The sequence below is a fragment of the Symphalangus syndactylus genome, chromosome 2 (assembly GCF_028878055.3).
Source record: "Symphalangus syndactylus isolate Jambi chromosome 2, NHGRI_mSymSyn1-v2.1_pri, whole genome shotgun sequence".
Lineage (NCBI taxonomy): Eukaryota > Metazoa > Chordata > Mammalia > Primates > Hylobatidae > Symphalangus > Symphalangus syndactylus.
In genome coordinates this window covers 26120081-26142257 of record NC_072424.2, presented here as the reverse complement: position 1 = coordinate 26142257, position 22177 = coordinate 26120081, and the positions used below count along the sequence as shown (strand labels likewise).

Sequence of the window (22177 nt, the reverse complement as noted above, 5' to 3'; positions counted from 1 at the left end):
GGTCTGAGATTCAAAGCCTGGGCTGTCAAGGGGAGGGAAAGATGGGTCACGTTAAGGGAAGCAGCCTCCCATCTCTGCTCCTTTGGGACCAGGGAGCTGGCAGAGGAGTGGCAGAGAGCACCACTGCTTTGTCTCTCCACTGACCCTGGGCAGGGGGCCTCACCAGCTGTATGTCCTGTAGCACAGTCAGCTTCCTAACCCAGGCTTCTGCTTGGTCACCAACGTAGCAGATGGCCACATGGTTTCCCCAGAATCAAAGAAAAAGTGGAATGTTCTTAACTCAGAATGAACCAGAAAAAGCTCCACTTAGGGCTAGGGAGGGGAGCAAGAAGACTGGAAAGAAATGCACCTAGGAGCCAATCATTAAGCTCCTCACTGCCCAAATCAACCCCTTCGGTGGCCCTGGGCATGGCCAGGCACTGAGATAGCTGCTTAACACGTAAGATCTCCTTTAACTGGCATCACAGCCCTGTAAGATAGGTATGATTGGCCCATTTCCAGATGGGATTGTTGAGGTTACCTAACTTGCCCAAGTTGCATATTTGTAGGTAGTACAGCGAGAACTTGAAAGTCTGACTCCAAGACTATACACTTTCTATTATATAATAATGTCCCATTATCATTCAGAGGACACAGTGAGTTACGGTGATCAGCGCAGGTTTGGAGTCAGTTGCCTGATTCTAAGCCCAGTGCTACCACTTACTGCCTTAACAACTTTGAGTTGTTCTTAACTTCTCCAAGCCTTTATTTTCTCATCTGTAAAATGGGATTAAAAATAACACCAAACCTAAAATAAGTTTTTTTAAAAAAAACACCAATCTCATAAGGTTTTCTGAGCATGAAATCAGTTAAAATACCACTGGTAATTCAAGGCCTGGCATATATCAAATTTTCAGTAAATGGCATATTTTATTTGTATTGCCTACGGAGTCTGCTTTTAGAGAGTCACTTAATCAGTCACCACAAAAACATATCATAATGTGGTAAGAGCTGGATAGAAGAAGCCATAGAATCTGGACCCAAGAGAAGGTGAGCCACAAGAGAAGGTAAATATCAACCCAAGATCTTTCACGTTTCGTATGGGGGCAATGGCAAAGGACTCAGGCCTGTGATGGGAGGGCCACGGAGGAAGGAATGCCTGTGGGATGAAGAAAAGGATTCTTAGAAGGGGTGATGCTTAAGCTGAACCTTGAAGGATAAGAAGATTCCACATGGGTTGGGTGGAAGGGGAGTGGCATTGTCAGAAGGTGAAACGTACGTGGCAAAATAGGCAAGACCAATTGGATGAGCACAGAATTTAAGCCAGGGGAAAAAAAAGATTAGAAAAATAGATAGGGACTAGGGAGTCAAGAGGCTTAAGTCCTTTATTAAAGAGGTTTGATACTATCATGCAGGTAACAGAGGTGGGGAATCCAGTGACGGTGCTTCACAGAGAGGAGAGGAGACATATTTTTGGAAGATCAATCAAACAGCGATATGCTATGCGTTGCTCTTCCTTCTTTATGTGGCCGGGTGACCACCACGTAGAGTTTTGTATGGATGGTGGTCCCTAAGGTATTTGGTAATATCCCAGGAGGTTTTTATAGTTTGAGAACTCAAGTAAGCAAACATTTAAAAAATCAAGTTTCATTGCATAGGGGATAATTTGGCTCTAGTCTTTTCTAACCCCAATTTAGAGCAATGAACAATTCTTCCCTTGCTCGGAGCTTTCTGTCCTTACTCTCTGGGACCCCCATTTTAAACAATAAATACAATTTCGTACATACTCTTACCCCAAGGGGACTTGAATTTTGGAAGGATTGCTAAGTGCAGACAGCGATCATGGTCTGGCTGTGGGAGGGAAGGTGAGAAAGGACAAGTGGAAATTATGTTCTAAGCTGCAGCAGCAGTCACAGTCTACACTGCAAAAGCACCAGGCCCCATGACTGATTCATCCATGCCAAAGTAGCAAGGATGGAATAATCCACACTCTAGGACTGCACTGTCCTTTAAGGGAGCCACCAGTCACATAAGGCTATTTAAATTTAAATTAATTAAAATTAAATAAAATTTAAAATTCAGTTGCCCAGGCACACTAATGTTCAGTAGTCACAGGAGGCTAGTGGCCACCATATTGGACAGTGCAGATCTGCGACATTTCCATCATCACAGAAGGTTATTTTGGACGAAGCTAAGTCTAATCTAGAAGCCAGCTTGGGAATCACCTAGAAGTTTGTTTTTTTTTTTTCATACAGAGTCTTGCTCTTTCGCCCAGGCTGGAGTGTAGTGGTGCAATCTTGGCTCATTGCAAGCTCCGCCTCCTGGGTTCACACCATTCTCCTGCCTCAGCCTCCCGAGTAGCTGGGACTACAGGCGCCTGCCACCAAGCCTGGCTAATTTTTTGTATTTTTAGTAGAGATGGGGTTTCACCGTGTTAGCCAGGATGGTCTCGATCTCCTGACCTTGTGATCCGCCCGCCTCGGCCTCCCAAAGTTCTGGGATTACAGGCGTGAGCCACCATGCCCGGCCGGGAGAGTCTTTAAAATGCAGAATCTCAGGTGCCACATCAGACCTACTGACCCAGAATCTGCATTTTAATAAGAGTCTCAGGTGATCCGTCTGCACATTAAGGTTTGGGAAGCACTAGTCTGGAGTCACAAGACCACCTTGGCTTTAGCTTGGAGAATGTTCTTCTATTTAGAATGCCCCGCCTGGCAGCAACGATGCAGAGAACAAAACAGAGATACACTAAGATCTACGGGCAGCCACCTGGCCTCAGAAATACCTGATAAAGCCCTACTGGGGCATAGAAGAGCTCTTCCCCCTGCTGGCTCTTGACAAAAGAGCTGAGGTCCACAGAAATCATCACACTAGATGAGTTACTGTTGATGCTTCTTGACACAGGTGTGCCTCTCTGGGATGGCTGTAAAACAGGAAGTGATTTGGTCACTCTCAGTAGCAAGGCCAAGTACAAAAAGGAATGCATTTTATTGATGAGGAAGCTGAGTGCCAAGGTCAGACAGTTAATAATAAGAGAGTCAGGATTTGAACTCTGATGTTTCTGACCTGCTACATGCATCACTCTAGGACAGCATCATCCCATCATCCATGCCCTCTATGGCATCTGTACCACCATGGAGGTGTAGGTTAAGAGGGAAGGCTCTGAGGTCAGACTGCCCAGACTCAAGTTCTGGCTGTGGCACTTAATTAGATGTGTGGCCTGGGGTTAGAGCCATTTTCTTAAAGAACATCTAACCAGGTTGTCTCTGTTTAACACCCTCAGTGCCTCCCAACACCTAGAAAACACCTTCAAAGCATAGGAATCTTGTTTTCAAGGAGAATCTTATCTGGAACCCTAATGTAGAAATGAGGTAGATCGAAGCAGAGCTGCTTTGGTGGAAGAGGGAAGAGTAAGTCTCTGAATCCCTGGGGATGTTTGGAGATGAGTTACTAATGAATCGCAGTCACCTGCTCTTAGCATGTTGAAGCCTCCCTGACTTGGTACCAGCCAAGCTTCTCAGCCCTGACCATCCCACATCTCATTATATCCTGTATGACTTCACTCTTTTTCACCACTTGCAAACTCACTCTTTTTAAACGTCACCTCCTCTCCAAAGCCTTCCAGATGCTGAGACCTTCAGTCCCTCCATCTGCAAGGCTTCCATCTCACCGAGGAAACACCTCTCTGACACTTGCCTCCCTCTGGAGGCATCTCATTTGTGGGATATCCCCGTACCTTGTATGATGCTTGGCATGTAGTTAATGGTCAAGTCCTTGTCAAGCAAATGAACATTATTGTATTAGTCATCAATTGATTAAAGGAGTGAATGTGGTTTTGAAAATAACTAAATCCAGCCGGGCGCGATGGCTCATGCCTGTAATCCCAGCACTTTGGGAGGCTGAGGCGGGTGGATCACCTGAGGTCAGGAGTTCGAGACCAGCCTGAGCAATACGGTGAAACCCCGTCTCCACTAAAAAAAAATACAAAAACTTAGCTGGGCATGGTGGCAGGCACCTGTAATACCAGCTACTGGGGAGGCTGAGGCAGGAGAATTGCTTGAACTCGGGAAGCAGAGATTGGAGTGAGCCGAGATCGTGCCATTGCACTCCAGCCTGGGCAACAAGAGCGAAACTCCATCTCAAAAAAATTACAAAACAAAAAACAAAATAACTATATCCTCCCCAGGAGACAGCTTTAATATCTGAACAGCATCTACAGTTCTCGCCTACAGAGTAACAGAGCAAAGGGAACTTTAGAGACTGTCAATCATTTGTAAGTATTTAGAAACTGAGTCTTGGGGAGGTAAAATGACATTCTCAGATTCAGCAAGCAAGTGGGAGGCCTAGAACCAGAACTCAGGCCTGCAGACTCTTCATGACCTGCTCACTTAATAAATTAGCCTCTTGCTCTTATAAGCTCCTAGATGAGGTCCCTTCCACACATCTCCAGCAGTGACCAGGAAAGGAGACGTCTGGGTCACAAATGGCCTCACCTTGTTCTGGGGAAGAATGGTGATATCATCAAAATTGATTTGCCACCAGATGTCTTTGTTTTGCCTCTGCATCCTTAAAATCAGACCTATGATGGCAGCTCCCAAGACAGGAATGAGGATCATCATTGTGAGAAGCACAGCAGTCACGCCTGGAGGGTAAAGGCATATTACCCAGGCCTTGCCCAAGAGCAGTAGCAAGTACATCCCTGCCCAGCTGGGCCCGGCCAAGCAGGCTCCTCAAAGGCTGTCCTCTGGAAGGTCTGGGGTAGAACACACAAAGTCTACTCTGATTTGTCTCTTCCAGGAATTCTTCCCTGACTACCACCCTAGTTCCCATTGGAATTGCATTCACCTCCCCCTTTGTATAGAAAGTTCCACTGCAGAGAAATGATAATGATGACTTCTAACTCCACCAGCAGTGTTTACAAAACATTTACTGTGTGTTCTCCTTAGGGTGGTTCTCTAGGCATGATCCATCTAATTCCAAGGCTGGGCTTCTAACCACTGGGGCACACTCCCCTGCCCAGACTCTTGCAACCTCCCTAGAGGTGAACTTCCTGAGACTTAAATCTCAGGAGCCAGTTTCCCTTAGAGCAGTGATTCTCCACAGGGGAAGAAGGTGATGTTGCCTCCTAGGGGATATTTGGCCATGTCTGGAGACATTTCTCATTGCTCCAACTAGAAGGCTGCTACAGGCATCTGTGGGTAGAGGCCAGGGATGCTGCTAAACATCTTACGATATACAGGGATGCGTGACTTGAAATGCCAGCCTCACCATACACAAAAATTATCTGGCCCAAAATGTCAATAGTGCTGCCTGCCATACAGAGACCCTACTATAGAAAGTCTTTCCCTGCTACCTTCACCAAACAGCCATACTTACCCGTAAAAGCAGGCTCACTTTCACAGAGCTCATTATAAAATCCACAGCCAGGTCTGTCTTCAGGAAGGGAGCCATGGGGCCAGGTCATATTGGAGAAATTCCCTGTGGGTCTTTAAAAAAATAAAATAAAAGTCAGTGTCAGCTCAATTTATTCTATTTGACTCTCTACCTCATGTACAGCAGAGACAACGGAAAAATGCATGTTATTTGCAAAACTCGGGCCTTGGTCTCTCAATTCAAACTTCTGTCCAGTTTGCCCAACTCTCCTAGGCTCTTCAAATCCAGCCTTCAGGTAATCTCATTCAAGGAAGGCAGTATCTTTTTGCTGTCGAAATAGCTTCCTCAATCTTTTGACTTAAACCATGTCTCTTTTGGTTTAAAAGATGACATGCCAAGTCAGTGTTGCTGGGACTTTCACCTGTGTTTGACGTAGACAAATCTTGTTATGTAGCAGCTTGACATTTCACAGAACAAAACATCTCCTCCTACGTGGAGTGTGCCTGTTCCGACAATACTAAAGACCTGGTTTGCCATGGTTACTTTGTTTTCTGGCCCATTTTGGTCCATTAAAATTCCGTAAGAGAAGGGGAGAAAAAAGCCTCAAGTTGGCTGGGCGCGGTAGCTCACGCCTGTAATCCCAGCACTTTGGGAGGCTGAGGTGGGTGGATCACCTGAGGTGAGGAGCTCAAGACCAGCCTGGCCAACATGGTGAAACCCCGTCTCTACTAAAAATACAAAAATTAGCTGAGCGCAGTAGCAAGCACTTGTAATAACAGCTACTCGGGAGGCTGAGGCAAGAGAATCACTTGAACTTGGGAGGCAGTGGTTGCAGTGAGCCCAGATTGTGCCACAGTACTCCAGCCTGGGCAACAGAGCAAGACTGTCTAAAAATTTAAAAAGCCTCAAGTTGAATGTGGATTGGAAGTAGTGGCAGTGGGGGTGAGTGGAAACTGAATTACATTTTAGGTTTCCTTTTAGTTTTCTCATTGATTTGTAGCTGGGATTTTTTTTTCTCCCCAGGGATTCCTGGGTTCTGGGAACCCAGGATGGTGTTCTGGTTGCTGGTGTCCAAATGTGTCTGGGAGTCAGGCTGTCTAGGTGAGCCATTTCGGGGACCGCAAACACATCCCTTCAGGGACACTGTGCTCTACCACCCCCTCTGGGCCCAGGGCCTCTCCCCTAGACCATGGGACCACTGGTTCGAACAGCAGAGGAGAACAGGGCCCTGGTGGAGGTGCAGTTAGTGGGTACTCTGTTCTACACTGAAATCTGAAATGGTCAAGCCATATCCTCAGTCAAGGGAATAAAATCACCTTAAAGGCCCAAAGTCTATCTTCACGAATTCTAAGAGCACCAGGCTGCTTGGGGGATTCTAGGGACTGGATCCCAAACTGGCCTTCCCGGGGCCCTCCTCTTCCTATGTCTCTTTCCGTAGCACAATCTACACTTGCAGAAATTTCCTGCCAGTACCTGATTACTTTCTGATAACTGTCATAATGAAGAAAAGGAAGAAAAAGGGGCCCATTTTCAGACTTCTGTAGGGCACAGACAGAGTAATCCATGTGCCTTTCTCCCTGGGCATCCACAAACACAGGGCCGGTGATTGCTAGAAACAAGAGATTGCACAAGGTCAGGAGAGGGAGAGCAACACGTGGCTCAAAATGCCAGCCTGCCCCAACTCAAATCAACAGAATCCCCTTCCCCAACAGCCATTAAAAACCAGACACAGGGTTTCTGCCATTTCAGTGAATCTGAGACAGGGTCAATGGGGGCCAGCAAAGGGAAGAAGATAGTTCAGAGATGGCATCCTGTTAGGGCTAAAGGGCCACATAGGGCAGGCAGTTGTATTTTCTCAGGCCCACACTGGGGAAGCTCATCCAGCACTTAAAAAAAAAGTTTGTTTCCAGTTAATTTCACTTAAAACCTCAGATTTATGCTTCCCTTGAACAATCAGATGTGACAACATGTCAGCAGTTGTCTGGGGCCGAGGGACAGCTGCTTCCTCCAGTTCCTCCCATCTTCCTCCCCTGACCCCACCCACCCCACGCCTCCATGCTGCCAGGCCCTGGGGCACAAGTTTGCAATCTCTGTTCTCATGGCGGCCCCTTCCCTGCTGGTCTGGGTGCAGAGGCCTTGCAGGTCCTTTGCAGAGGCTTGGTGCAGAGGCTTTACAGGGCCTGCTGCTCTGTTGTTATTTCTTAGGATGTGCTTAACTCCACTCCTGAAGGAACGCATCTTGGAAGCACAGCTTCACTTGAAGCACAGCTCCTTCACACCCCAAACTAGTACATAGGCTCTGACAAAGGACTTATTGCTGATTTTGTCCCACAGGGGAGAGGACACAAAATTACCACTGATAAAGCACCTAATAAGTGCTGGGCACTGCAGGCGGTGTTGACTTCCCATGTCTAATCCTAATTAACCCTTCAGAAGGGGCACCATCATCTGCTCCCAACAAGCAAAGCTTGGAGGCATGAACTCCTCAAGTCTTCCTGCCAGGGCCAGGAAGAGGCACAGCTGGTACACAAACCCAGGCCTATCAGGCCCCAAGTGCCATGTTCTTTCCAGCATGCCACACTGCCTTTCTGCATACATATCCGTGGGCATCCTGAATGTGGGTATTGAGCCCGAGGTTTGCATGGGAAAGGCCAGAGCTCCTGCGACAACCAAGGCCACTGCTTTCAGTGTGCGCTACTTTCACTGAGCCAAAGCCAGTGGGGTTGAGGGATTCTGCTCCCTAACTCGACCTCCTAGAAGAGGCCTTCCTTCTGGAATGGTGCAAAAGCCCTTCGGCACTGGCCAATGGAGTGGTTGCCACCATGTGGCAGAAATGAACACATGAAGCAGAGACAAATACTCCAGTTCTGCCAAGGCTAGTCCTGTAGCCCATAAGGGAACAGAAGCCAGTTTCGAAGGGGTGAGGAGGGCCCTTTGGTCATGAGTCCCTGAAACGGGCCCACAGGCCCCAGAACCAAAGTGGGATGACTCAGGCTCTTAAAGGGTCTCACTGCTCTTCACAACCTCCCCTCATTCCAGCATGAAGAATTTCTAAAACTACAGGAAAGAGGAATTAATTGATCTGGCAGATGGGATTAAACTGAGAGCAGAAATAAGGATCCCCCCTTGTGACCTCTCCGTTTTTTAAGCAAATGCTTTAGAGTCTGAAAGGAAAGAAGAGAGAGAAGTTGGTGAATATTTCCACTTGCAAAAGGCATTAATAGGGTAAATGTGACCTGCTTCTATGAAAACTCCAAAGAGCAGGCTTTGGCTGCTGTCTTGAAATTTTCAGACAAATTTTAGGTAATAATTTACTGCGTGATAAGCCAAAGCAAGGATAAAAATAGTGACCATTTGGCTAGGCACAGTGGCTCACACCTATGATCCCGGCACTTTGAGACACTGAGGTGGGAGGATCCCTTGAGCCCAGGAGTTTAAGACCAACCTGGGTGACAGAGCAAGACCCTGTCTCAAAAGAAAAAAAAAAGAACCTACTATTTAATGAGCACATACTACGTGCCAGGTGCATGTCATATTCTCATTACTCTTGTGTTACAGGATAGCAAAGAACATGAGCCCTGGAGAAGGCAGGCTTGATTTTGAATCCTGGCTCCACCATCTAATAACTTTGTGACCTTAGACAAGGTACATAACCTCTGTAACCTCGGTTTACTCACCTGAATAATATAGATAGAAATAGTACCTGCCTTATGGGCTGTGTGAGGATTCAATTAGGTAATAGAAGCTCTTAGCACTTGGCCTAGTGTAAAGTAAGCCCTCCCTAAATGCCAGTTATTATTATTTCTGCATGTGGTAGCAGGTGTTATCCCTATCTTACAAGTGAGAAAACTAGAACAAGAAAGATCAAAGCAGTTGGTCAGCTGAATGTGATTTGAAAGCAGTTCACTCCCCAACCTATACGCATCCCCACCAGGAAAGCAAGAATGAGACTACAACCCATCTTTAGAAGTCTGTGGTGCCAGGGCCCCCATCACAGAGGCTGCAGATGGGAAGTGACCCCGGGAGACAGGTCTCACAGTTCTGAATTTTATTCATGATGGACTCAGTTTGAATGGAACTGTGGGGGGGGGGAGAATTCCCGGGGGAAAGGGGATAAGGTGCCCAGCAGCCTCCTCTCCTGGTCTGGGCAGGCTCTGGCCAGAAGGATGAGTGAACTGTGGGAGCTGGGAGGTGTTAACCTCAACTACGCTTACAGAAGGAAGACTGGAATCCCCACAAGAAAGATGAATTCTGGAGTTCAGAGTGAGGCAGGCCCTGAAAGAGGTCTTTAATTACATGCCCAAGATCTCAAAGCCCCCACCGAGCGGAGCCGCAGGTCTGAGTGTAAGCCACCTACCCTGCACTGTGGTCCGACTGGAACCCTTCAGAGCGCTGACCAGCTGCCACCGTCCTGGAAGTCGCCTCCAGCCTTTACCACCTGCTTCACGGTCTCAGCATAGAACAGGAGGCGTCGTGAAGGTAGGCAGAGTAAGGACTCACCTTCAATAAGACAAGCAAAGCAGGGTCTCAAGAGGTTCATGGCCTCTTGAGTCACCATCCAGCACTAAGTTAGGAGGAATCTCTGTTCCATTCGTCTGACAGTGGCACACAGCACTTTCTTCCCCCATCCTACAGAGCAGAGGGCCCAGCACATGCCTGCGCCTGCGCTGTAAAACCCAGACGTCGCAGTCTTCATTTTCTTTCTGAATGCTGCGTTTCCCAATTAGATCTTCTGATCCTTCAGGGACGCTCTTCAGGCCACAGGTGGGAGGGAGCATGGTTCCAGGGAAAGGGAGTACATGTTGGAACTAGATCAGCTCAGCTCCCTTCTGGCTGTGAGTCCCGGGGTAAGTTCCATAGCCTCTCTGAATCTCAGCTTACTCATTTATAAAATGAGGATAGGTTGGGCGCGTTGGCTCACGCCTGTAATCCCAGCACTTTGGGAGGCCAAGGCGGGCGGATCACGAGGTCAGGAGTTCCAGACCAGCCTGGCCAACATAGTGAACCCCCATCTTTACTAAAAATACAAAAATTAGCCGGGCGTGGTGGCAGGTGCCTGTAATCTCAGCTACTCAGGAGGCTGAGGCAGGAAAATCACTTGAACCTGGGAGGTGGAGGTTGCTGTGAGCCGAGATTGCACCACTGCACTCCAGCCTAGGCAACAGAGCAAGACTCCATCTCAAAAAAAAAAAAAAAAAAAAAATGGGGATAAAACCGCTGTTGGGTTGAATGTGACAATAGTTAAATGAGGCATAATAGGTAAACTATCCATTGCAGTCCCTGACCCTTACTAGGTCTTCAGGACGTGATGTTTTCTATTAGGCAGTCAAGGAAAATACAAGTGCCTACTAAGTGCCAGGCACTGTTCTCCCAACAGTACTAGGTACAAAGCTGACACTTAGTAGATTGTTACTCAAATATGCTTTAATTGGTTATCTTGTCTTATATCGGCCCCCTCATTTCTAATCAAACTCCTTGTTGTCAGTGGCCCGTGGTCACCTTAGGGCTTCAGCTTGGCCCCACACTGGAAGTAGCTCCAGCTCTGAACAAAGGTCTCTCTTCAAAAAATTCTCTGTGAAAGCCAGACACTGCCTCATCACACACATACTGGGATTACCACAGGCGGACCCTCTCTCTCCTGACCATCTCCTCCCTTTTCCAGCCCATCTGCTGGCCCTGACCTGTCCTAGCTCCACATCTCTGACCACTCCATCCTGGGTCTAGGTCCTGGCATCCTCCTGGGGAAGGAAATTGACATGGTCTGGGTACCCATTAATATCTGTTCTGGGCCAGGCACAGTGGCTCACACTTGTCATTCTAGCACTTTGGGAGGCCAAGTCGGAAGGATTGCTTGAGCCCAAGAGTTCAAGAGCTGCCTCGGCAACACAGGGAAATCACATCTCTACAAAAAAAATTTTTTTTAATTATCAAGACATGATGGCATGTGTCTGTATTGCCAGCTACTTAGGAGGCTTAAGTGGGAGGATGGCTTGAGCCCAGGAAATCGAGGATGTAGTGAGCATGATTGCACCACTGCACTCTAGCCTGGGTGACACAGCGAGACCTTCCCTCAAAAGAAGAAGATATATGCTTTGCTTCTTCCATGGACAATGTTACTAAATACACAACACCACAGCCTAGGAGATAGATGCCATTATCAGTCCCATTTCACAGACGAAGAGACCTAGGTGTAGGGAGGTTAAGCAATTCACTACAAGGTCCTACAGTTAGCAAATAGCAGCAGTAGGATGGGGGCATAGGACTCTGCTCCAAACGCCTTTCACCGACTAACCTCTGAGGTATAAATTCACAAGAGAGCATCAAACTGTTTATTTTGGGCATGGAAGATGGGGAAGTGCATGTGTGTGTGCACCTGCATGTGTGTAAGGGGGGTAGGGAGAGATGAGGAGAAATAAGAGGGAGAAATGCAAAAGCCAAACACAAACATGATCAAAGAAGGGGACGAGGGAGCCTGAGCTGGAAGAGCCGGCATCAGACCTGCTCCTCCCAAGAGATGGTGCTGCGGAAGGGCGGCCTCCTCAGTGTTTGGTAGACTTGTTTCCAAAAGCCTTTGTCTCCACGGCCTTTTCTGTAGGAGCTGAGGGCGATGAGAAGCACTGACCTATACACCTTTGGGAGGTGCATCATTTTCTGATTTGTCAGTACTTCCTTCCAAAAACGGTCCTAAAAAGTAATGAAATAAATGTTGTTATTCAGTAGGAAATGCCTTGGCAAGGGCACTGCGTGTAACGCAGTGTTTAATTTGAAGCACTACATTCTAATTCCTGGAAACAGTGATTCCAGAAGGCCTGCAATACAAAGTCCACGTTCTCTAGCTGGCATATAAGCAGTGGAAGGACAGCCACAAATAAAAAGTAAAAATGTATCTGGTTCATACAGCTGCTAAGATGCAGAAAGCTTACCTACTAACAATGATTGCAAAAACTTAAAAAGCTTAAGACTACAGATTCTTGTTTTTTTTTGCTTGTGGCATTAAATGTTTTATCATTATAATCTATATTACTATTATGAATAGTATATACCCACTCATTATATATATGGGTATGTATTTATACATATATATGACATCACACACTCACACACATATATATGTATGATATCATACCATAATGTTCTGCAGCTTGATTTTTTTCCACCTAAACCTATACTGGGAATACTTTCATAAAATAGATTTATGTTAGTCTTTCATGAAGCAGCATGAATTCAATTGTATAGACATTGGTGTATTCTTAGTTCTACCTTCTTTCTGCCACTACACACCAGTTGGAACTGGATGATCAAGGTGTGGGAGAAAGCCAACAGGGGAGTTGAAAAGTTTCCCTGCCAAAACTGAATGTGGTCCATCCTCTCCTCTCCTCATCTGCCTGAAGGCAGAGATGAGGGGAACAGTGAAGAGAAAGGGAGGTGGTCACAGTGGAAATCTAAGGTAAGAGAGTGTTCTGTAAAGTCTGGCATGCCTTTAGGATTCCAGCTCACCACCCAAAAAAATCTGAGATGCTTTTGTGGATCTGAAAGACTTCATGATAAAGAAGGAAAAATCTGGGACATTACTATATATCTCCCTTTATTTTCTTCTGTCCTATTTCAGCTTCTTGTGATATTTTTTAAAAGCTTATTTTAGAAAGATAAAACTGCTAGAAAAATAATGCACCGTGTCCATAGGAAAAGGCAAGTGGCTTTTGTAGATGCCTGTTGTGTAAGATGCTTACAAGCACAGACACAATAGCCCTGTGAGGCAGATACTACGTGTATTATTTCCATGCGTCAGTGCACTTGATGAGAGGTAGAAAAGGAGCCCAGACCACCTGGGTTTGAATGCTAGCTCTCCCTCATACCAGTTGGATGGCCTTGGGCAAGTTTTGGCACCTCTCTGAACCTCAGTTTCCTCTTCTTTAAAATAAGGATGATAAAAGTGAGAGGTGGCAACATGCTAGCAGCCCTCACTGGCTCTTGGCACCTTCTCCGCCTCGGCGTCCGCTCTGGCGGCGCTTGAGGAGCCCTTCAGCCCGCCGCTGCACTGTGGGAGCCCGTCTCTGTGCTGGCCGGGGCCAGAGCCAGCTCCCTCTGCTTGGGGGGAGGTGTGGAGGGAGAGTCGCGGGCGGGAACCGGGACTGCTAGCCATGCTCCTCGGCCAGCGCGAGTTCTGGGTGGGGGTGGGCCCCGCACTCAGAGCTCCTGCCGGCGCCGCCAGCCTCGGGCAGTGAGAGGCTTAGCACCTGGGCCAGCAGCTGCGGAGGGTTCACCAGGTCCCCCAGCACTGCTGGCCCGTCCGTGCCCCGCTCGAATTCTCACCGTGCTTCAGCTGCCTCCCCACGGGGAACAGCTCGGGACCTGCAGCCGCCATGCCTGAATCCCCCCACTCCCAACAGGTGGGCTCCCGCGCCGCCCCAGCCCCAGCTCCCCCCTTCCCCAAGGGTGCCGCCCATCGACCACCCAAGGGCAGAGGAGGGCGGGTACGCGGCTCGGGACTGGCGGGCAGCTCTGCAGGCGTGATCCACTAGGCGAAGTCAGCTGGGCTCCTGAGTTGGGTGGGCACTTGGAGAAGTTTTATGTCTAGCTAAAGGATTGTAAATGCACCAATCAGCACTCTGTGTCTAGCTCAAGGTTTGCAAACGCACCAATCAGTGCTCTGTGTCTAGCTAATATAGTGGGGACTTAGAGAACTTTTATGTCTAGCTAAAGGATTGTAAATGCACCAATCAGCACTCTGTGTCTAGCTCAAAGTTTGTAAACGCACCAATCAGCACCCTGTCAAAATGGACCAATTCTCTCTCTGTAAAATGGACCAATCAGTGCTCTGTAAAATGAGCCAATCAGCTCTCTGTAAAATGGACCAATCAGCAGGATGTGGGTAGGGTCAGATAAGGGAATAAAAGCAGGCTGCCCGAGCTAACAGCGGCAACCGCTTGGCTTCCTTTACGTGCTGTTGAGGCGTTGTTGTTTTGCTGTTTGCGTTAAATTTTGTTGTTGCTTGCTGGGTTCCTGTCGTTTTTATGAGGTGTAATACTCACCGCGAAGGTTTGCAGTTTCACTCCTGAAGTTGCCGAGACCACGGACTCACTGGGAGTGATGAACAGTTCTAGTTGCGCCATCTGTAAGAGCTGTAACACTCACTGCGAAGGTCTGTAACTTCACTCCAGAGGCCAGGGAGACCTAAAACCCGTCTGAAAGAACAAACAATTCCAGACATACTACCTTTAAGAACTGTAACACTCACTGTGAGGGTCTGCAGCTTCACTCCTGAAGTCAGTGAGACCACAAACCCACCAGAAGGAAGAAACTCCAGACACATCTGAGCATGTGCATCCCAGCTACTTGGGAGCCTGAGGTGGGAGAATTGCTTGAACCGGGGAGGTGGAGGTTACAGTAAGCCGAGATCGTGGGGGCAACAGAGGGAGACTACGTCTCTTAATTAACACTGTGAGCTGAACCACTCTGGTATTTTTTTGTCTTTTATAGGAGTGGGAAGGGTGGGGTGCGTGCCTGTAATCCCAGCTCAAGATTTGTAAACGCACCAATCAGCACCCTGTCAAAATGGACCAATTAGCTCTCTGTAAAATGGACCAATATGTTGGTCTTTCAAGCTCTTTATTAGAAATTCAACAGGGACACAGGGAGGTAGCTGTGGAAGAAAAACAAGTGAGAACCACTTGTGCCTTAGAGTCTCGTATTAGCATCACTGGGTGGAGTGGGTGCAGGTGACACCCTAGGCCAAGGGAGTGGAAAACCCTAAAGTCTCAAGGCTGGAGAGAGTTTAGGAGTCAGTTGCTAATTCATGCTACAAAGTTGAGCCTTATAGGCATCACCACAAAAATAATTGCTGTCATGTATTGACCAACTACTTGTCCAGACATGGTGCTAAGCACTTTACAGGCATAACCTTATTTAATCCTCCCCTTTCTGTGACATAGGTGGGATGGTTGTCTCCATTTTATAAAAAAGATACTTGAGACACAGAGAGGTTAAGGTACTTACCCAAGGAGGACACAGCTGAAATGTCAGAGACTGGATTCAAACCTAGGTCTGTCAGTCTGCAGAGCCCATGCTGTAAACAAATAGTGAAGTCCAGGACCCAGCCCACCTGGAAGATGCTTCTAGAACTTGCTATCATAACACTGTAGCATGTGGGGTTTTACTGTAGACCAAAAAAAAAAAAAAACCCACAATATTTTGTTAGTGATGTCAAGCAATAAAGGAAATTGCTTTCATATATTATTAATTTTGTACCTTGTTTCCATCTGCTTTTGTATCTTGTTTCCATCTGCTTTTACACTCATAGAAAAGTGAAGAGTGTTTTGGGTTTTTTTTTTTTTTCAAATCTGCTTGTCCCATTTTTCTCTCCAAATAAAAGCAACAGAAGACTTTTCTACTTAACCCTGGCAATTGATGATATCCTGCAAAGATGCACTTGAAGAAGGACTAGACTATTGTTGGTGTATCTCCTGCTGGCAGTGATGATAAAATGGGATTTGAGTTCATTCTCTACAACCCTCCACAATTCATCCACTCCATCCCAGGAGGAAGCCCCATAGTAGCCTCCAAACATCCCAAAGTGTTTCCAGCCCAGGTACTGGAGACTTTTCTGGAGCACGTCACCAGTGTCCTGCTTGGGTGGCACAAGTTTCACACAGGTGTCACACAGTTTTGTGGTTTGTCCAACAAAGTCAAACATGCGGATGTTCCACTCAGAGGCCAGCAAACCGATAACCTTGAAAATAACTCAAAGGATGTCTTTGTATAATTGAGTTTATGTACACGCAAACCCCAGTGTAAGATATCTGCATAAACCTCAGATTCTGTGAGTCTGTGGGTCATACTGGGCCCTCGCTTTTGTAATGTTGATGACAACGTCGGCCTCAGAACAAAGATACCGAAAGCGAGCATTACTATGTGCCGAGCACTCTAAGAGCTTACATGTGTCATTTCAACTTTCACAACATTTCTAGGTATCATTACCCCCTTTTTAAGATAAAACAGGAAGCTAGAGATGTAAGTTACATAGCTAGCAAATAGCGGAGCATGGTTGGAAATCAGGTAATATGGTTCCACGGCCAACACTCACAGCTACTCATTCTCTCTTTCTTAATTTCTCCTTTATTCATTTTTCATTCATTTTAATTAGGGGCCTATCACATACAAAAAACTTTGGAGACCTTGCTCTTGAAGGAGCTCATGGTTTATTACAGGAAACAAGGTATATAAAAAATTGCTTTAAAGTTAAATATGTTCTTTAAGATGTATAGATAATATATAGGCATTTAGAGAAGTAAACAATTACTTTTGATTGGGGAATTAGGGATATGGAGGGCAGAGGTGAAGGGATAAAGAAAGGCTCCATGACATTTGATATTAATTCTTAGGTAGCCCTTGAACAGATAGAAATATGTCAGATGGGGAATTCCAGGAGAGAATGGGTCAAATTTAAATGTAAACTTAATTCTGCAGCTCTAACTAATGATAGTTCTGCAATATTGTTGAGAGTAAGACCTGTGCTGCTCCTTCCTGTTCACCTTTTGCATCAACACTTTTCAGGTGACATGATACCCAAGGACACCAACAAAGTTCATCCCAACAACCAAATAAATACAAGTCATTCACTTCCCTCGTTTTCTTGCTGTAGGTAAGGTAGGCTGCCATACTTGATTCTTTCTCATTTACTTGCATTATCACTGATTAATTTATTATACACACCAAAGAAAAGCCTACTCAGACAACTGATAGTTTTCTATTTAAAACCAAGCATTTGTTTCTTCTTCTTCTTTTTTTTTTTTTTTTTTTTTAGATGATGTCTTGCTCTGTCGCCCAGGCTGGAGTGCAGTGGCACAATCTCGGCTCACTGCATGCTCTGCCTCCGGGTTCACGCCATTCTTCTTCCTCAGCCTCCCGAGTGGCTAGGACTACAGGCATGCGCCATCACGCCTGGCTAATTTTTTTTTTTTTTTTTTTTTTAGTGGAGACGGAGTTTCACCGTGTTAGCCAGGATGGTCTCAATCTCCTCATCTCGTGATCTGCCCGCCTCGGCCTCCCAAAGTGCTGGGATTACAGGCCTGAGCCACTGCGCCCAGCTGCATTTGTTTCTTCTTAATTTTCCTAAGCCTTTGCTTAGGAACATGAGAGTGAACTATAAGAGTCTATACACAATAGCATCAAGTTCAGACAATCAACAAGAGGAGGAAGAGGTTAGGTGAATAAACAATTATTGATTTGAAAGGCTTTCTGGCCAGATGTGGTGGCTAACACCTGTAATCCCAGCACTTGAGGAGGCCGAAACTGGTGGATCACCTGAGGTCAGGAGTTCGAGACCAGCCTGGACAACATAGTGAAACCCTGTCTCTATTAAAAGCATGGTGGGACACTCCTGTAATCCCAGCTACTCGGGAGGCTGAGGTGGGAGAATCGCTTAAACTTGGGAGGCAGAGGCTGCAGTGAGCCAAGATCATGCCACTGCACTCCAGCCTGGACAACAGAGCAATACTCCATCTCAAAAAAAGAAAGAAAGAAAGGCTTTCTTTAAAGAGAATGTTAACTCTTCTAATTACATTGTCTAACTGCATCTCAAAAATGATATTCAAGATCTACACAGTTATTGTTATAATAATGTGATCCTTGTCAGGAGATTACTCAAATCTGTACCATCATCTTGAAGGCCACCCCTTCCAATGGAAACTTAAAGTTTCCAGAGGCTATATATACTCTACCTCAGCTGCTTCTGGGCATGCTGGTCCAAACAGGGCAGAAATCTGTTCTCTCTGGACCTGGTTGTTGAAAATAGCAAGAGACTCCTTGGTGCTGCAGGCTGAGTTGGTGTAAGTGAACTCCCAGCTGAAATTTCCAAGGTCCACTACCTCTGAGTTGACCTTGTCCATGGCAATCTGGAGGCCTGCACCCAGTCTTTGCATGCTGAATGGATGGGAGATGTTCCAGGCGGCCTGGAAGCTTACAGTGAGTTTAGCAGCCCCAAGGCAAGTCACCAGCACACTGGCAAAGAGCATCAGAACTAGTGTTGGGCGGTCAGCATGGCATTCAATTCCTGAACAGAGCCCAGATTCAATTGGGGCCTCAAGACATGGTTTGAGAGCCATGGATGGCATGTAACACCTGTGTCACTGCAGAACTGTGAGAGGCTCAGCCTCCTGATTACTCATGCCGGGAACTTATATGACAGTGTAGAGTTCTCTGAGGATCACAGCTTGCTTTCTATTCAGTGCCATTAATTAACCAAAACTCTCCCTTCTCAGAGTCTGTCTTAATACCATCTAGAAGCAGCAGTCTTGCAGAAGGAGGCCAAGGCGGCTAGTCAGCAGGGCCATGGTGATTGATCCAGTGACATCCCTGACAAACTTCACGTTCCTGGGCAAGTCACATGACCCCTCTGTCCCTCTCCACAGTAAAATAAGAACCACAGATATGACTCAAATGGAGTCAGATGGCCCAGGCTGGAATTCTGACTCCATCACATGTTAGTTGAGTGACCTAGAACATATTACTTCCCCTTTCTATGCCTTAATCTCCTGCTCTGTAAAACAGGGATAAAACTGTAATGAGGTCTTCCCCAAAGTGATATGGTAAAGATTAAAACAGATCATACAAGACTAGCCCTTGGCAAAATACCTGGGCAAAGAGAGCCAGTCCATCAGTGTTAGATTTGACAATGGTGTTGATGATGATGATGATCGCAGTAATAGTGATAATAATTATTTGCTGATTCCATCTTCTAGGAAATTTTTATGAAATAAGTAAGCTTATGGCTATAAGGTTTACTGAAAGGTTGGCACAGTCTGTATCCCTCACCCAGGCCTTTAGGGCGCTTGAGATTGGTTATTGATGCATGAAATACTAACCCTCTCTCTACACAGTCAGGGTAAGGAGCTGGGGGCAGCTCTCAATTGTCTGAAATATCACAGGGATGACAGGACCCTTGGGAAGCCATTGCTACTCCCAAGTAAGATGGCCCAGCTATTAGCCAGGAAAATCCACATGAATATAAAGGGTTGAATTCCCACCTACTGTGGGCTTGCTTTCTGATTACTCTGGCAGGGAAGGGGCTGGCATCTCACGTTCATCTCAGGATTATGTGAGCACAGTTGACTTGCTGTGAGTCTCAAGGCTTGATCTAAGGACCACCTACATCAGTCTTTCCTGATGGTTAGAGATGAAGATTCCAGGGCTTCACTCCAGACCCTCTGAACCAGAATGTTTTGAGGTTGCTCTGGGAATCCATGTTTAACAGATCCTCATATATCCCTAAGTACACTAAAGTATGAGAACCCCTGGCAGTCTGAAGTGAGAAAAGGGAAAGAATAGCCAATAGCTATTCTCTACGTATCTTCCTTGAGTAGCAAGCCCCCAGGATGGAATTAAGGAGCCTTAGCTTTGGCCTATCTCAGAGGGCCATTTCTAAACCCATGGATTAGGGGAGTTGCTTTTCTCCAAACCAAATTCATCATAACTGCTTCTTCACTGACCTGCAGTTTCTTTCTGTCCTCTGCTAGGATAGCTTGGAGTCAATTTGCAAAATCATCTGAGTCCAAAAACTCAGTGGAACCATAAGCAAAATCCCATGAATCTTTTTTGGCTCAGATGCTTACTAGTGTACACGATGTTGGACAAGTCAGTTAAATCTGTGCCTCAGTTTCCTGAATGTCAAAATGAGCAGAGTAACACTCCTCCTGGAAGGATGTTATAAAGATACTGTGAGATTGCATAATTACTTAGAATGGCGCCTAACATTTATTAGGAATCAATAAAGGAATTCTGTTAACAGCTGTGTCATTGCATATGTCGTGATCTCAAAACTAGGACACTGGAAACAATATGTTATCTATGTACTTTTTGTTCCCTCCCCCACCTTCCATATGTATACTTTCTTTGATTTGTATTCCCACACTGGGTAATTTCTGATTCTTTGTGTTTACAGATTGCCTTTGTCCTGAGAATCTTTGAGCCAGGTGACTGTGTGTGTCCTTTTTGGATCCTAACATCCAGCACAGTATTAGGCCTCTAGACATGCAAATTAATATTAATCATAACAAGTATAAGTATTTTGTATTCTTAAATGCTTACAAGTGAGCATGGTCAAAACCAGAAGAAAATACCGATGATGTTCAGTGTTGTTGTGAGTTTAAGAAACACATACACTGGCTGGTAGGAATGTTCATTAATAGCAGTTCTTCAATATGCACCAAACCTTAGAGTGTGTGCATATTGGACTCAAAATTCTAAATTTTAGGGATTTATTACAAATGAATAAAATCATATGATCAGATTTAAACAGAGTGTTATTTCTAACAGTCAAAATTCAGGCACAAGCTTCATTGTCCAACAGAGAGACCAGGATAAATAACATGTAGTGAATTCATATGACTGAGTGGCATGCAATCACTAAAAATAATATTATATATAAATATATATATTTTTATATATAACATATATTTATATATAATTATATATTTATATTTATATATTATATATTTATATATATTATATATAATATATACTTAATATATAATATATAATATTTATATAATATATAATATTATAATATAATATATATTATATTATTATATATATAATATATATTATATTATAATATTATATATATTATATTATTTTATATATATATATATTCCTGGGGGCCCTGCTGGGTGATGACAGCAAATTTCTCTTCAGTTCGGGCTTACAGGTTCCTAACGGGAACATTCCTGAAGGTAGAGCACACTGTGTACTCACTATTCCGGAAATAAGAGCAAGTAAACGTGGCTGTGACCTGTCAGGGTGTGAACTGCAAACATATATAAATATGTATCTAGATATAAATTTATATATAGATATATATCTAAATTTATATCTATATAAATATATAGATATAAATTTATATCTATATATAGATAGATATCTATATCTATATATAAATAGATATCTATATCTATCTATATATAAATATCTATATATCTATATATAAATAGATATCTATATATCTATATATAAATAGATATCTATATATCTATCTATATATAAATAGATGTATATTCTCTTAGAAAGATAGCCGCAGTGTATTGCTAACTGATGAAGCACATCATACAACAATATATCTTAGTATTCCATTTTGTTTGTTTTTTTTTTTTCAAAAGGAAAGATTACATACAACAAGCCACTAAAAGTGGTTCGCTCTTTGTGATAGGAATTATGGGTGGTTTGTCCTTGCTTTGTTTATATTAATTTTCATTTTTTGTCTTAATGTCTTTGCAATAAGAAAGGAAAGTGAATATTTTAATTAAAAATAAACCCTACAGAATTGTACTTCCGGAGGGTCGACACAGAAGGTTAAATTCATACTGCCTTAATCCCTCAGTTCAGGAGCACCCCACACTTACAGACACCTGGCTTACCTCTGTAGGCCCTAATTATTCCCTGCTGAGCTCAGCCCCTTCCATTTCTCCATTGCCCTCAGAGACAGAGATGCAGCGGTCCAGGTAATGGCCATTATGAGCTGGAAAATCATTGCCGTAGTTACTAGCTCAATTTGTGTGATGCCTTTGATTGGCTGGAATGGAAAGCCTGAGGTTAAAACCAGGTTGGGGGGTGGTGGGTGTTGTAAGGATTGTGGCTGCTGGAGTGGGCACACTGTCCTCTATTTTGCTCCCCAGCCCTCCTTCCTTCTAGGGGATTCTTAGGCCTCGAAGTTACCCATATGATTGGGAGAGGCCATGCTATTTCATCGGATGGTGCTTTGGAACAGAAGTTGTCTGTGTTTGGCCAGCAGAGGTTCAAAGTGCAGCCCCTTCTGCCTGGGGTAACTTTTTAA

General features: G+C 45.1%; 1 protein-coding gene across 1 annotated transcript in view; it reads right to left on the bottom strand.

Annotated features, from left to right (window-relative positions):
• The window catches only part of LOC129461992 (guanylate cyclase 2G-like), a 49864-nt gene extending 28058 nt beyond the window's left edge, over nt 1-21806 (bottom strand). The window contains 11 exon segments of the mRNA XM_063633239.1: nt 164-274; nt 2765-2902; nt 4473-4621; nt 5344-5465; nt 6826-6961; nt 9710-9757; nt 9760-9822; nt 9825-9852; nt 11851-12036; nt 14385-14537; nt 21762-21806. Coding sequence (XP_063489309.1) covers nt 164-274; nt 2765-2902; nt 4473-4621; nt 5344-5465; nt 6826-6961; nt 9710-9757; nt 9760-9822; nt 9825-9852; nt 11851-12036; nt 14385-14465 — 1062 coding nt within the window. The 5' untranslated portion in view covers nt 14466-14537; nt 21762-21806.
• Nucleotides 21807-22177: the final 371 nt, after the last annotated feature.